Source organism: Alligator sinensis, unplaced genomic scaffold (assembly GCF_000455745.1).
Source record: "Alligator sinensis unplaced genomic scaffold, ASM45574v1 scaffold1059_1, whole genome shotgun sequence".
NCBI lineage: Eukaryota > Metazoa > Chordata > Crocodylia > Alligatoridae > Alligator > Alligator sinensis.
The window spans coordinates 1,384,802-1,399,451 of NW_005842103.1; the positions used below are offsets into that span (position 1 = coordinate 1,384,802).

General features: G+C 52.5%; 1 protein-coding gene across 1 annotated transcript; it reads left to right on the plus strand.

Annotated features, from left to right (window-relative positions):
- The first annotated feature begins 9,176 nt into the window (after positions 1-9,176).
- AGTR2 (angiotensin II receptor type 2) lies at positions 9,177-12,901 on the plus strand. The gene is made up of 2 exons (XM_006024440.3): positions 9,177-9,348; positions 11,399-12,901. Exon 2 carries the CDS (start codon positions 11,471-11,473, stop codon positions 12,578-12,580), a length of 1,110 nt encoding a protein of 369 aa, XP_006024502.1. The 5' UTR covers positions 9,177-9,348; positions 11,399-11,470; the 3' UTR covers positions 12,581-12,901.
- The last annotated feature ends 1,749 nt before the right edge of the window (positions 12,902-14,650 follow it).

A 14,650-nucleotide genomic window follows, 5' to 3' on the forward strand; every position in this document is an offset into this window, starting at 1 on the left:
AAGCCAGGACACCTTTGTGCTGACCGGGCCAGCTTAAATAGCAATCTCTTGCTAGCTACAACCTGAATCTCCCAGCCCACAGGCAAGGGCAGAGGCGGCACACAGTCCAGATCCCTCTTTGGGAGGGACCGCGGTGCCTGTGTTGATAGCAAACCGATGGGCAGCTAATGCAGAATAGACCCATCCTGGAGACTTCCCGACACCTGCTTTGCACTGGTGCGTGCATCTCGCTCACTCGCTCACGCCCCCGCTGCACTGAGAGTCCTGTTGGACTATTCACAGGCATGCTGTACAGCCTGAACCGGATTCGGGGAGCGCGCCAGCGCCTGCCAGGATGATGGATGCTCTCGGCCGCATGGAATGCATGCTGCGGTGCAGCGCTCCTGACAGCCTCGCGCCTGGAGATAAGGCCCGCACGATCTGCTTCTCATTTGAGGAAAAACAGATGCGGGCTCCTGCCGCCCCGGCTCTCCGAGGCCCTGCTCAGCCTTGCCCCTATGCTGCAGGCCGGGGGCAGCGGTGGCCACAGGTGATCTCTTCCACGGGACTCGTCGACGAGCGGTTGCTGTTGCTGGCAGGTCTAAGCTCTTTCATGCAAAGAGGCTGTGTCCTCCCATGCATATAAAAGGCAGCTAGTACATCCTGCAGGGAGCTCGGAGGGTTCATTAATATGAAAAATCTCGCCATCACCTTCAGGCCAGGTGCCTGCAGCCAGAGCAGGACTCTGAGGGCCATGAGGATCGTGAGCTCAGCCCCGCCGGGGTTTTCCCACAGTTGGTAGTGTGTAAAAAGACCCTCTGCTTTCCTCTTTGTTCGCAATCAGGGGTGTTTTCTTCTCCCTCTGAAGGCAATGATTGTCTCCTAGGAGTAGCTGGGCTCCACTGGTGCAGAGGAGGCTGTTGGGGTGTCATGAACCAAATGTTTTTTAGCATCCTGGGTGCAAGTCCTCTTTGGTGTGAAAGCAAGGAGCGAGGCCAAGCCAGCACGGGACATCTTCCCTGGAGGAGATGAGCACACCAGAGGTGGTGTGATGGGTTTATCTTCTGCCTTACAGGGACCTTTCAGGCTAACCCCCAATCCAAGCATCCTGGAATCAGAGAAAATGAGGGTTAAAGGGACCTCAGGAGGTCGCATCTAAGCGCCAAGCAGGACCAGCCCCAACTACATCATCCCAGCCAAGGCTTTGCCTAGTGGGCTTTAAACACCTCCAAGGATGGAGATTGCACCACATCTCTGGGTAACCTGCTCCAGTGCTTTACTACCTTCCTAGGGAGAAAGTTTCCTAATATCCAACCTCAACTTCCCTTGCTGCAGCTTGAGCCCATTGCTCTTTGTCCTGCCATCTGCCCCCACTGAGACCAGCCCAGCTCCAGCCTCTTTGCAACCCCCTGCAAGGAGTTGAAGGCTGCTATTCAATCCCTCTCCATCTTCTCTTCTGCAGACTCAATCAGCCCAGCGGTAAACCAAGGCCCAGACTCCAGTTTGGGACTCAGCTCTTCTCGCTCCTGAGGACTGAACGGGGAATGCTGTTGATGCACCTTTGCGACCTGTGTCCAACCCACCTTGCAGCCCAGCACCGCGGCTTGCTCCCTCTCCATACGGGCACGTCTGTGCTTTGCAGGGAAATGTTCATGGGCAGGATTTTCAATCGAGCTGTCTCCTCTGCCCAGGGATCTCTCCACTCCCCATCCTCCCTGCATTTGGTGGAGAAACCAAATTGCATTACAGCTGGCGTGCCTTGCACAGACCCCCGGGGACACGAATAACCCTTGCTGACTAACGTGCCCACTGGTGCCGGAGGAGGCGGGGGCGCGTGCTTCAGCGCAGATCCGCGCTCAAATTCCCGCACGGTCATTAATCCTCTGCTATCTGGGACCCGGTGAAAGCTTGGGGGACCTCCAGGGGCTGATTACCATATCTTTGGCAACCAGTGATTGGCAACGGGAGATCTGATTATTTTCCTTCAGACTCCAAGATGACTAGACCGCTGCTCAGAGTCTTGTTAACTGAGTAACTGGTGACACACTCCCTTGTCTTTATTTCTTTATTTTTTTTATCCAACTTTTTAATAATTTCAGTTATTTTCCTTAGTTTCTGTATAGGAATCCTCTAGTTTTCAATCATGCCTTTTTTTAAAAATACCTCTCTGTTCTGCTCAAATGTCCACCTTTCTTTATGTGTTTTCACCTCTGCTTTTGGTTTCTTTTTTGTATTTGTTTGCTTCCTTCTTACCTCAGTTGTTCTCCAGGGTTTGGGTTCCCTGCTCTCCTTCCCCTCTAAAGTGCCCTTAACACTGGGCCCATTCTGCCTTGCCAACTCTTGTCTAGACAGTGGCAGAAAACCCCACAATGTTTGCTGTGGTCCAGTGTAAGTGTGGACTCAATTAACCCTTTTCAGTGCTTCTCAACCTTTCTAGACTCGAGGGCCCCCTGCATCGACTCAAGGCACCTCTTGGAAAATGTCAGCTCTTCGTTCCCACCTTTTCTTGGCTCAGAAAAATCATAGGACAGTTTTTATGTTGCAAAGAACTTGGAAAGACCCCAGTTATGGGTTTCTATTCCATGCATTCAAAGTCCAACTCTCTCCAACTGGTGCACATCCTTTCTATAGTGGGGGGCGCAAAACTGGACACAGGACTCCAAACCTGGACACACACAGCCCCCCTCCTTGTAGCACTTTGTTTGCATCAACTTTTTTCCTTTTAAAGTTCTTAAAAGGACAAAAAAAGGAAAAGAAACAGCAGTAAACCCTGAAAGAACAACTTCTCCCTGCAAGTCTGGCCAGGACCACAGCATTGTGTAATGGTGTCCACCTCCCAGCTGTAAACAACTTCCCCGCTGCAAAGGGAGAAAACCCCCCAAAGCCAAGCCTTGTGTCAGCTCTCCAGCTGACGTTACTGGAGGCCAAACACTGATTCTCGGTGCAGAAGATGAAGTCACGTTGCTGTTGAGATGCTGAGAGCTGGGAGGTGGCTTCCCATGCCTGCGCGGGGCCCTGACACATCTCCCGGGCTGTCGCGTAGGCACTGTGGCTGTTGGCACCTGTGACCTTGTGTAGGTGTGGTGACAAACACACCCATTATCCCACCCCACCGGGGCTGCACCCACTGCAGGACGTGTCGGAGGTGTGCGCAGGGGTATACCTCCCTGGGCACGTCTACACGTGCGCTGTAATGCGCATTAGCCTATTTTAATGTGCATTAAAGCATCACAAAAAGACCCCTGTGCTCTTTAGCTAATGCACATTAAAATAGGCTGCTGCTGGTTTTTTTAGTAGCTCATAGTGGAGGTACTAGATTTAATGCGCATTACCTAAAGTGCATTAAATGAATGTGTAGACATGCCCCTCTGCCCCAGCTCAGCAGGACAGCAGCAGTCTGGTTCCTCTCTCTCTGCAGGGAGGCCAGGGTTTCCCCTTTGCTAAGCAGGCTGAATGCCTGGCTTTGTCCTTCCAGCCAGGAAGGTTTGTTTCTCCTCCAGCTGAAGCGATGTAGCTCGGGCTGAACGCATTGCTTTCCTTCTGATTTCTTCTTCATACAGCTTTTTTATTTGTGCAATCCTGGCAGCACAGCCAGTAGGAACAGGGTGTGTTTCTTCACCACGTAGATCTTGTTTGTCCAACTTCAGCCCTCCCCCCTACTTTTTTGTTGTTGTTGAAATCCAGCTCTTTCCTCCCGTTCATGCCGACTGTTTTGCAATTGATTTCCTATCAGGGTTTTGCAGAACACGTTGGGCTGTTCCTAGAACTCGTTCCTGCCGGATGTGTCCGACTGGGGCTAACACTTAATGGGAAAAGATAAATGTCCAGCTGAGTGCTAGCTTGTTGATTCAGAGAGTCCCTATATATGCAAAGGATTTGTGGATATCATCATAATCCCGTTTATATGTTGCGGTGGCTTAAGTGAGTCCATTCCAGGGTTCAAATTATGGAGGAGCTTGGAGGGGCTGAGCCCCCCCATAGGAGATGAAAGACCAACCCCCCCGCCACGAGCCGGTCAGCCCCCAACCCTCCCCATGTCTTTCTAAGCAGCCCGGGTGGCGGCAGCGGCGGTGGTGGTGGTGGCTCCAGGAGCCGCCACCGCTGCAGACCCCACCAAGAGTCGAGAGTCTTAGCCCCGTGCCAGCTTCTCCCTCTGGGATTATCAATGTCGGCTACGGCTCGCAGCCCTTGGTCCGGCTGCTGGACCGGGGTGATTAGATGAGCTATAAATACAGCAAACCTTGTTGTCTTGCCTCCAAATGAGGAAAGGCAGAGTTAGCAGCAGCTTTTGGTGTCTTCTCTCATGAACTGCAGGAAGGGTGAACTGCAGTGAAGGAAGTGAGCGTGGGGATATCTGAGCTTGAAGGGAGCTGATAAAACGACCTGTTTTGGGGGCTGGCAAGTGAGGCCTATTTGTGTGGATTTGAAGAAGCAAGGGTGAGCAATGCAGAGACAGCTCAGAGTGTGGTCGGGCAAAGGGTTTCCTCAAGGTTTCCCCAGGTCTCTGGGGCCTGGACTTCTTTACCCTGCCGTGCTCTCTGTTTCTGTCAGATGGGGTCTATCATCCATGCTGGTCAAGTGCCTCAGGATCCTCTTAGGGCAGGCAGTGGGACTTGGGCTCCTATAGCCTTTAAGCTCCTGGAAGCCCCCGCGCTATACCGCAGAGGAAGCGACAGCCCTCTCCTCGGGTCGGTGCAGCCGGACGCTTGCCCCAGGGCCGGGAGCAGGATGGGAGGGAGGGAGGGACTTGCAGAGAGGGCTCCAAGCGGCTGCCTTTAATAGTAATGGAGTCGGTGCCTTTCCAGAGCTGTCGTGTGCTTATTTTCTTTACTGATTTTAGTAACTTTTGAAATATGTAAGGCCACTTTTTTGGCCGAACCATGCAGCACTTGGATGATTTTGGCAGCTGGGGGAGCTGCCACGGCTTGGCCCTGATGGAGCATTCCCAAAACATGCCCCAGAATAAATGTGTGCGGACGGAAATCCATCCTTCCCCCAGCACGGACAGACCAGGCTGCCCCGTGCCCTGCATTGCCCTCCCTGGAGCTGAGCACCAGGGTCCTGAGCTCTTCTGAAGCTCAGGCTGCTTCATTTGGGCATCTCGATGGGAACGGAGCCCCATGGATGCTCAGGACCCAAGAGCCCAATCCTGAAGGGCCACAGCTCGGTTTCTATTGATGGGAGCGCAATCTTCCTGGATCCCCATGCCATGGCAGGCTTGCTTCTAGGCAGGTGTGCGTGCATGTTGTCCCAAGGAAAGTGAGAAAAGACCCCCCAGTAGGCATGTTCCCTGGGGGCGGGGGGGATTTGGGTACTCCTTGAAGTGTGAAGGACCTGCTTGGTCTGACACTTTCCCCCAGGGAGACCTCAGCACTTGTCTCCGGTGCTCTTGGGCTCTCTCCTTAATTAACACTGTTCCTCTCCTTACACATAAGCCATTGGCACAGCAGGGACTGCAGCCTCAGCGTCCCATCTCTGGGCTGAGCATCCTTCCCACCAGGTTAGAGAGCTGTGCACCAAGGACGACTGAAGTATTTTTATCCCCATTGAAAGAGCTGCAAGAGGAAGGACTGCAGGAGACCAGGGTGAAAACATCCTCCCTCCGGCACGGTGGTTAGGAAGACATGCAGCAGCCAGGTAGGAGATATTGCATTCAATCCCTGCCCTCAATCTCCACCTCCAGCGGGCATCCTGAATGCCATCTTCCATGCAGAAATCATCTGCCATCGAGCCCGGCCGTGCCAGTGCTCCTTTCAGCTGGAAGTGCTGTGGGTGTGGAGGGGGTAGACCCTCATCAGACACTTCCCGCTGAAAGCTTAGTCCCTTGCAAGCAAGAAAAAGAAAAGCCAAGGAGGAGAAACTCCAAGGACGGGGTTCTATGCAGCCCTGGAAGAAAGCAGCTTTTGGGCAGGACGTTTGCAAGGCAAAAGAGGGAAATGGCTGCGGTCCAGGGCAGCGCAGGGACGCATTTTATTCTGGAGGCGCAAGTGTATGAAGCAAGTCCCTGGGGCCCCTGCGATGCCGCCAAAGCAAGCCTGTCTCTCCGTGCTGGGCATCTCGTCCTCGGTCAACACTGAGCTGGACTCCACTGTGCCTTACTGACCTACATTTGATGCCGTTTCTTGGGCAGCCCGTTTCCACGGCTCTTCCCAACAGAAACAAATTAAAGCTGCAAATACCTTCTGCATCTGGATCCCACATGGACGAATCTGGCAGGCAGGGGAGGGAGGTCTCAGCCTCCCGAGAACAAGCTGACAATCTGCTAGAACATTTTGAAATATGGCTTTGCTTGGAATAATCCAGGCGAGGATAAGCAGCATTTATCAGCTCCCCTGCCAACACCAAGCCATGAGAACTGACTTAATTTACCCAAATGAATAATGGCATTGCGGGTCCCGTTATCTCCTCCCCATCCCGTCCCTTTGGCATCGGTGCAATCTGCCAGCCACGTCACTAAGCTTTTGGGCATGGTGTCGAAAAAAGGCCACGCTCAGCTTTGCAGGCTAACGTGCAATTGCACATGCAGACGGGAGGCTTGGGCGTGCAAATTTGCACTTGCAATCTGGTGAGCACAGCACTTGGGTAAGACTGGAAGGCGATGCCTTCCACTGAAATGCATGCTTGCGTGTCCCATGCATGCTCGACTTTTTCCACAGAAGGAAGATGGTGCTTCATGGGTAGCATGCTAGCAGAGCAGCAAAAGGAGGATCCAGAATGGGCTAATACAAGTATCCCCAACTGGGGGGAAGGTGGGTGTTTCCAACGTGTTCTGGGGCAGCCCTTTGCACACAGAGGCCCAAGTCCTGATTTCTGGGCTCTGCCTAGGTCCAGCAATTGGATAACGCCCCATGTTGAGGCAATTCCTCTCCTCTGAAGAGTGATGGATGGATGGAGGGCAAAGCTGTAGGAGAGGCTAGACACCAGCCCGTCTGTGAGCAGCTAGAAAGCATCCAGAGGGGAAAAGCAATGTTTCTATCCCAATCTAAACAGCAACTTGGTCTGGTAGCATGCAGAATAAACATTCACATGCTACTGAGCGTTTCTGGGTCACATTGGAAGTTGGAACCGGGAGGGAGAAGGAGTCGGTGGAGACTATTGATGGTCCATTCAGACGGCAGCCGGCATCACGTGCTTTCACGTGCCATGGTGTCCTGGGACCAGATGAGCGCCGTGTCAGTCCACACGTGACTAAGTCTGAATCATGCACCTGAATTGCTTTGAAAGCACCTCCCAGGTCAGGAACGGGGGGGTTTGCAAAAGTCCCAATTCTTCTCCTTCGTGTGAGGTGCAGCACGCTGCCTGCAATTTCGGGGGTGTGAACTTGCACACGTAATATTTGCTCTCTCCACAGGGGCTTGGCGTGACACTAGAAGCACATTTGAAAATGCCCAGGTGAAGAGGTAAAACCCAGTGGGCGTTTTGCAAATATTACATTTCTCTTTGTTTCTCATAGACTGCTATAATAAGAGATGGTGGGAACACTTGCTGTCAGTTGTATTTTCACTGGAAAAACTTTTTCCTCAAAAAATCAGATTAATCACAGTAGCTTGTCAGCTCTGACCTTTGGTTTGTCCCTGAGATGCCAAATTGAATGCACCAGAGGACAGGAACGGATCCAGGGGGATGCACAGATGCACTTGTACCCACTTTAATCCTTTCTGCACCCAAAGTTTGAAACGAGCTGCCTGGCCGTGGCAGCAGCATTTCGAGGTTGGCAGCAGTGAGGGAGTGCATTGATGTCGTGGCTCATTATCATCTGCCTGAACCCTTCTAAACTCTTCGTTACGGGGGTGTTAATGACCCTCTCGTCTTTTTAATGGTCTTGACGTTCCACCAATCAAGCTCACCTTTCTTGTGCCAGGCTGCTGGCTGCTCCTGGTCACGGAGCTCCTATTTCACAGCCCGGCCGGTTGTTTTTAACTCATTCCAATTAAGTTTTATTTATTTTATTTTTTTTGCCTTGACCCTAAACTGAATCATCCAACCCTCGGTGCCTAGCGTACTAGTCAAGCTTCTTAAACTGGAGAAAAATCGGCATTGTTTTATAGGTGATGATGCCCCTCATCACACGCTGCACCCCTTTTTCCAAATCCTAGATCCACCCGTGCTGGGGTAACAGGACTGGGTGAGCAACTAGGTCTTTGTATCATCAGGTGCCTGCCTTTTCTGGGCTCCAGAAACAATGCAGCCCACCAAACTGCGTGTTTGGGTGCAATTTCACTTTGTCCCCAAAAGTGCTTTTGGGTGGTGACAGCAAGGGGCAGTGTCAAGGTGCTGTTCTGGGTGACCCTGGGCAAGTCACGTAGCCTCACAAGCCAGGCCCGTGCCACGTGTGCTCCACCAGCCGCCCATGAGTTGGTGATGGGAGCTGGAGTCGGGAGAGGGGCGTGTTTCTGGGCTTGGTAGGGGGAAGTATAGGGGTGACGGTGGCTTGAAGTAAGAAGCAGAGCTGAGCCCTTCTGCCCTAGACCGGCATCGCCAAGGGCATCCTGAGGCTCTCCGAAGGGCATCCCTTGGATGCCAAGGACGCTGTCTCGCAGGGAGCCCAGCTCCCGCGTCTGGCGCCAAGGGCAAAGCCGAGGGAGGAGAACAGGACAGCCCGTTTCCAGTGCTGGATGTTTACTCTGCGCTGATCCGCTCGCATTAGCACGCCCGCTTCTCCCAGGAGCAGAGGCAACCCCGACCTGCCAGGGCACGGTGGGCCTCGCTCAGCTTTACCCTCCCTGCTTTATGTGCATCAGGTCTCCCTGCCACAGGGGTTGGCTTTGCTGGCAATGCAGGGTCTTGTGCATCCTCTGGCAAGCAATGCGCCCGCTCTTACCAGGCGCCTTGCTGGGCCCGCTCGATTCACCTACAAAGTGAATGTTTTCCTAGGCTGAGCTCTCCCCATTTGCAAGAATGAGGATCCTTTCAGGCATGCAAGACTTTTTTTTTTCTTCCCTCCCCCCCCGCCCCGAAAACACGTTGCTGCCGTACGTGGGTTTGTGCAGGAGCAAGGGGCTGTGGCTGGGCGTAGCTCCACGAGCACCACTGCCCTGAAAGCCAGCTTGGTCTGTTTGTGCAAACCACAGGTTTTTGGGTTTCTTGTTCCTCCCGTCTGATTTATTGCCTGCGTTCACATGGCCTCGAGAGGGGGATTCTCAAGGCGTTTTGCTGCCAAAAAAGGCGGGGAGGGGGCAGAGAGAACTGGCAAGCGTTCCCGTTTCAGTCCCGGAGTTATGCATTTAGGTTGAAGTCTCCCAGTGGAGAAAACACAACATATAAGAAAGAAACCAGAGAGCTGGAGATGTTGCCTGCTGGAAGGACCGTGGAGTAAGGGGGCATGTTCGACCGAGAGCCGCCTTCCGCTTGAAATCTGCCATTTTTAAGGTAAGATGAGCGTGAATTTTCTTTAAAATTAGTCGCTTTATTTAAAACCTCATTGGGCTTGAAATAGCAGCACGGTAAAAGGAAGCATCTTTTGCAAATCCTCCCTGTATCCTGTTGTGATGTGAAGACAGCGGTGCATGTAGAAGCATCTGAGGCTTATCTATGACACTGTATTTAAAATTAAACATGAAACGGTCCTTTTACAGAGCGTCAGTCCAACAGATAAGACCTCATGACTCAAGTTCTGGCTCTTGGATACCTGTCTATTAACTTCAGAGATTTGAGACACACAACAAAGTAATTTATTTAGTTAATCCCCCTCCCCACTGGGAAAAAGCTGCCATTTTTAATTACAGTAACGGCATTTGAAGATCAATATTTATGACTCTGAGTGTAGAGGCACTGAATATATCAAGGTGCCTTCATCTTCTTCCAGATTTAATTCTTAGTCCATTAAGACAGTAATGTATTTAAGCATGAGTCTTTCTAGGCAGCACATTGTACTTGGTGGATATTATTTCTGATTGTGAGGTGGTTCATTAGAAATCATTAGAACAACGGAGAATACCAGGACTTTTGGAGACTTTTTGCTAAACTGATGCAGAAACATTGGAGGCTTCAATGTGACCGTGCGTGTCAAGTCAAACATGAAACGATCCGGTTGCTGAGAGTAAATCAAACAGATCAGATCTCACGGCTCAGTTTCTGGCTGTTGAGTATCTGTCCTGGACCCCCCTGAGGTACATCCTCGAGTCCTGGCTCGGGGAGATTCCCCGTTGCCCTAAGATTTCCCTGGCTGTGCCCTGAATGCTGCTTTTTTAGGATCTGCAAGGATTTTTAGCAGCATCCATATGAACAACTCCATGAGGATTAAACTAGCAGCCGTGGCCTCTTTGCTGTAGCTAATGAGACATGATTGAAGGCAGCTGTTGTAGCCTTTCTATTGATTCAACTCCCAAAGCTTGTGCACCGCTTTGCTTTGCTCAGCTCTTTCACAGAAACTTCTCCGGCAGCAGCTTCCCAGGGGAGTTGTGCATGGCGTGCGCACGTCCCTTTCTGCATTGTGTAGCTGTGTGTTGCCCTTGTTCCCATGCTGCGTCTTTCAAATGAAGCACAATCCTGCAGCCCCTGACCCCGAGGACACAAGTCCCACTGGCTTCCTGGGGATAAGGATTGGGCTTTGGATCCTCTAATGCCTTCTCATGTTTCCAGGGGCAGATCTGGGGCTGGGGGGCTGAGACCGGTGCTCCTCAGCCAGATTTGCTCTTGTCACTGGGTGACATTTTGCAAGCCACAACACCCCTCCCTGCCTCCAGTCCAAACTCAGCAAAATCCTAGAAAAGGAGGGTGGGAAGGGACTCAGGAGTCGCATCTAGTCCAACCCCTGCTCCAAGCAGGACCAGCCCCAACTGCATCATCCCAGCCAACGCTTTGTCTAGCTGGGACTTAAACACCTCCGAGAATGGAGACTGCACCACCTCCCTGGGTAACCCCTTCCAGTGCTTCACCACCCTCCTAGTGAGAAACTTTTCCCTAATATCCAACCTCAACTTCCCTTGCTGCAGCTTGAGCCCATTGCTCCTTGTCCTGCTATCTGCCCCCACTGGCTCCATCCTTGTTGGACCCCCCTGCAGGGAGCTGCAGGCTGCTGTTACAGGGATAGCAATGCTTGCCCACCTCGCAGCAGAGCTGGGAGGATACTTGAATACTTACGACGGACTTGCCACCACGGGAGCAGGGTGGTTTAACTTGAATTGGGACGCAGGGCGATGAACCTGGATACGGGCTGCGATTCTGCTCCCCAATCCATCCCCCTTCTCCGGTGCCGCTCATATTCGCTGCTTTGGACTTTGCTTGTCCTAACTAGTAAACACCGTGACCTCTTTTGTGCCAGTGCTCCTCATCTTAGCAGAAGAAAAGCAGCTGGTTCAGCGTACATAGTCCCCTATTCTGGCTCTCAGGTTTTTATTCTGGAATAACGCTATCTTCCCAGAACAGGGGGCTTGCGGGATGCCCTGGGCTCTAACACGTGTTTTGTGCTGATGCGCAGGTGAGCGATGTGACGTAGCGGTGTCCGTGCCGCCAACAAGCCAGCAGCCTCCCTCTCTCCACCAGCCCCAGGATGTACGGCAACGCCTCTGAGCCTCTCCTCCCGACCGAAGAGCCTCTCCGGGAGCTGAATTCATCACCCACCAACGTGTCGTCGTCTTCCTGCTCGCTCAACATTTTCGACTATCAGTTCACGCTGATTCCCGTGCTGTACTGCATTATCTTTATCCTGGGGATTGTAGGCAACAGCGTGGTGGTGGCGGTTCTCTGCCGCCATAGAGCCTCGAAAACCGTCGCTAGCATTTACTTGTTCAACCTGGCCACCGCGGACTTGCTGTGTCTGGCCACCCTGCCCTTTTGGGCAGCCTATTACTCCTACGGATACAACTGGATCTTCGGGTCCGTGATGTGCAAAGTGTCGAGCTCCGTTCTGTCTCTCAACATGTTTGCGAGTATTTTCTTCATTACCTGCATGAGCATGGACCGGTACCGGGCCATTGTCCACCCCATCCGCTCTCAGCGGAGGACACTGCAGCAAGCGTCTGTCATAGCGCTGGTGGTTTGGGGCCTCGCCTGCGTGTCCTCCCTGCCGACCTTCTATTTCCGGGACACCTACTATATCGAGAGCTTGGGGGTGAACGCGTGCATCATGGCTTTCCCCAACGAGAAGTACGGGAAGTGGTCTGCCGGCATGGCCTGGATGAAGAACACCCTCGGCTTCCTCGTGCCCCTCATCGTCATCGCCACGTGCTACACCTGGATCAGGAGGCACCTGTTGAAAGCGCAGGGCTTTGAGAAAAACCGGCAGAAGAGAGACCGGGTCTTGAAACTGGTGGCTGCCGTCGTGGTGGCCTTCGTGCTGTGCTGGCTCCCCTTCCACATCCTGACCTTCCTGGATGCCCTGGTTCACGTGGGCGTCGTTAACAACTGCGACGTGATCAGCGTTATCGACGCCGCGTTGCCCTTCGGCATCTGCCTGGGGTTTGCCAACAGCTGCATCAACCCCCTGCTGTACGGCTTCATTGGAAACCAGTTCCAAGAGAGGCTCCACCATTTATTTAAACTGAGAGTCTACCAGTTTAGCAACAGAGAGAGCTCCTCGTCAAGGAAAGGGAGTTATCTTAAAGATGTGGAGACCTACGGGAACTGTGAAAAAGGAAGGGAACCGGGAACCGCCTGCTGAGAAGGAGGCTGCATTGTGCTCTTGCTTTAAACCTGTCCCTGTATGTCTGAGCGCAGACCGTTCGGAGTAAATGTATAAGTAAATGTATAAATGACATACATGCAACTATAAAATGATACGCAGCTGGGGGGGAGGTCGCACGACTGTTGTTTAATGCAACGTGGGGACGGATGACAACTGGATGCTAGCGAAAGATTGGGAAATAGATGCACGCGCACAATGTACTCAATGTTGTAAAGCTGCCTTCCTCAAGGAAACGGTCTGGCGTGTCCGAAAGCTGTCGGTCACACGATCCAAGGAGTTAATAAAGCAATGCAGATATGACTGTGCCTGTTTGTAAGAAAGCATGCCCGTCCCTATTTGATTTCCTGGAAACCTGTGATTAAGTGCATTTTTCTTAAAACAAACCTACGTGGAGGGGACGAGGCTGGCTTCCTGTTTAGTCGGTGCTGGGACCAGACACTCGTCTGATCTGGACTCACGCCTGAGTTGTCAAAAGGGACATGTCGTGTTATGTCCCCTCGGTGTTTCCTGCGCCCTTTGGCAGGGGACGGCGGTCTCCGATTTAACCCTGCTTTGCAAAGGGTTTCCCTTCCCACCCGTGCCCAGTGGTGCCACGCCCGGGCTATCAAGAGCACCTGCTCTTGGTTGGTTTTGGGTGTTATCCTGCATGGGCATGGAGATATAACGTGCTCAGGGAGTGTGCCAAAACACCCGTTTTCTAATCAAAACCAGAGCTTTTTGCTTCAGGAAGGGGTCGGGGGGGGGGATGGACTCCCTACCATGCTATGGTTTGGGGCAGAGGCCTGGATTGGGAGACCCTGGCGTCGCGGTCCATCTTCTGCCAGTCTCGGCCTGACCCGGGGAGGCAAATTCTGCTGTAAAAGAGGCAGAACAGGACTGGGACTCGGGTTTCCGGGGAATGAGATGGTGTGGAAAGCTAGCAGAAACGACGCGCCCCCAAGAAATGTCTTTGCTCCCGTGAAATGCCCTGCTGTTGAAACCCACTCCCACCAGCACCCATAATGATCCAGCCCTGGATAGTTCTGGAAGAATAAGCGATTATTGGCTTTGCAATTAAAGAAACACATCGCGTTCCTCCAGCAAAACAAGCAATCCTATTAGGATAATCACCCGGTGTTTCAGTGGCGTGATCAGAGAACTGGTAATGGGTTACTAAGCATTTTGCCTGCCGATCACTCGGGTTAGGTCAGGAAGCCAGCACGGAGCGAGTAGCGCTAATTGGCATCGTTAAGACGCTGAGCTTGGAGGGAGCATTGTCGTACACCCTCAGCGTTTGATCCCGACCCCTTTGCCACAGCTACATCTGCTCCGTGCTTAAATAAGTCGTGCATCTTTCCCGTTGGCACCGTTCACGCAAACTACGTTCATTTTTCTAGCATTGTCCTTAGCTTGCTGAGGTCCCAGCCTCAAAGCAAGCCTACGATGGAGGGCAGGCTCCATGCTAACGACGTGTCAGCAGACTCCCTTCAATTGACTGTCATTTGCAGGGATCAATTTGGCCCCTATCAATGGGTAAAGTCAGTGGCTTTCAACGGTAGGTGTCAAGCATCGTCCAAAACTGAGTCTCTGGTAAAGCGCTGGGATGCTATGAGAAGATGGGCGCTGGGTTTTGCTGTGGTGACAGCTGCATGAACAGGGCTCAATGCCTTCCTCGGGTTTCTTGCAGAATTGTTTCAAAGACCAGAAAACAGCCCGTGCATGTCGAGAAGTCAAACACTCGGGGGTTCAGATTTTATTTTCTTGTAGACAAGAACAGGAAGCTTTTTCCTTGCAAACCTACAGGCCATTTTTCACTGGGGAAAAATAAAACCCTTTTTGGCAGTTTGTCTTGGGACCGATTCTAGCTATTAGTGGGGCGCAGCTCCTCTTCCCATTGCTGTATGTCCGCGCTGGTATTTCGGGGTCACCTCAGCCATTGCGAGCCACGTGAGCTGCCCTCGCTGTCTGCACCTTGACTTCGTGGCCTGCACTGGCCGTCCACAGCGTGCTTCTTGCACCTTGCACTGGAGCCCTGGTAGTCCACGGGCGACTTGTCTCTCCTTCTGT

Coding starts and splice junctions, on each gene's coding strand:
- AGTR2 (XM_006024440.3), top strand. CDS start 11,471: ATGTACGGCAACGCCTCTGAGCCTCTCCTCCCGACCGAAGAGCCTCTC.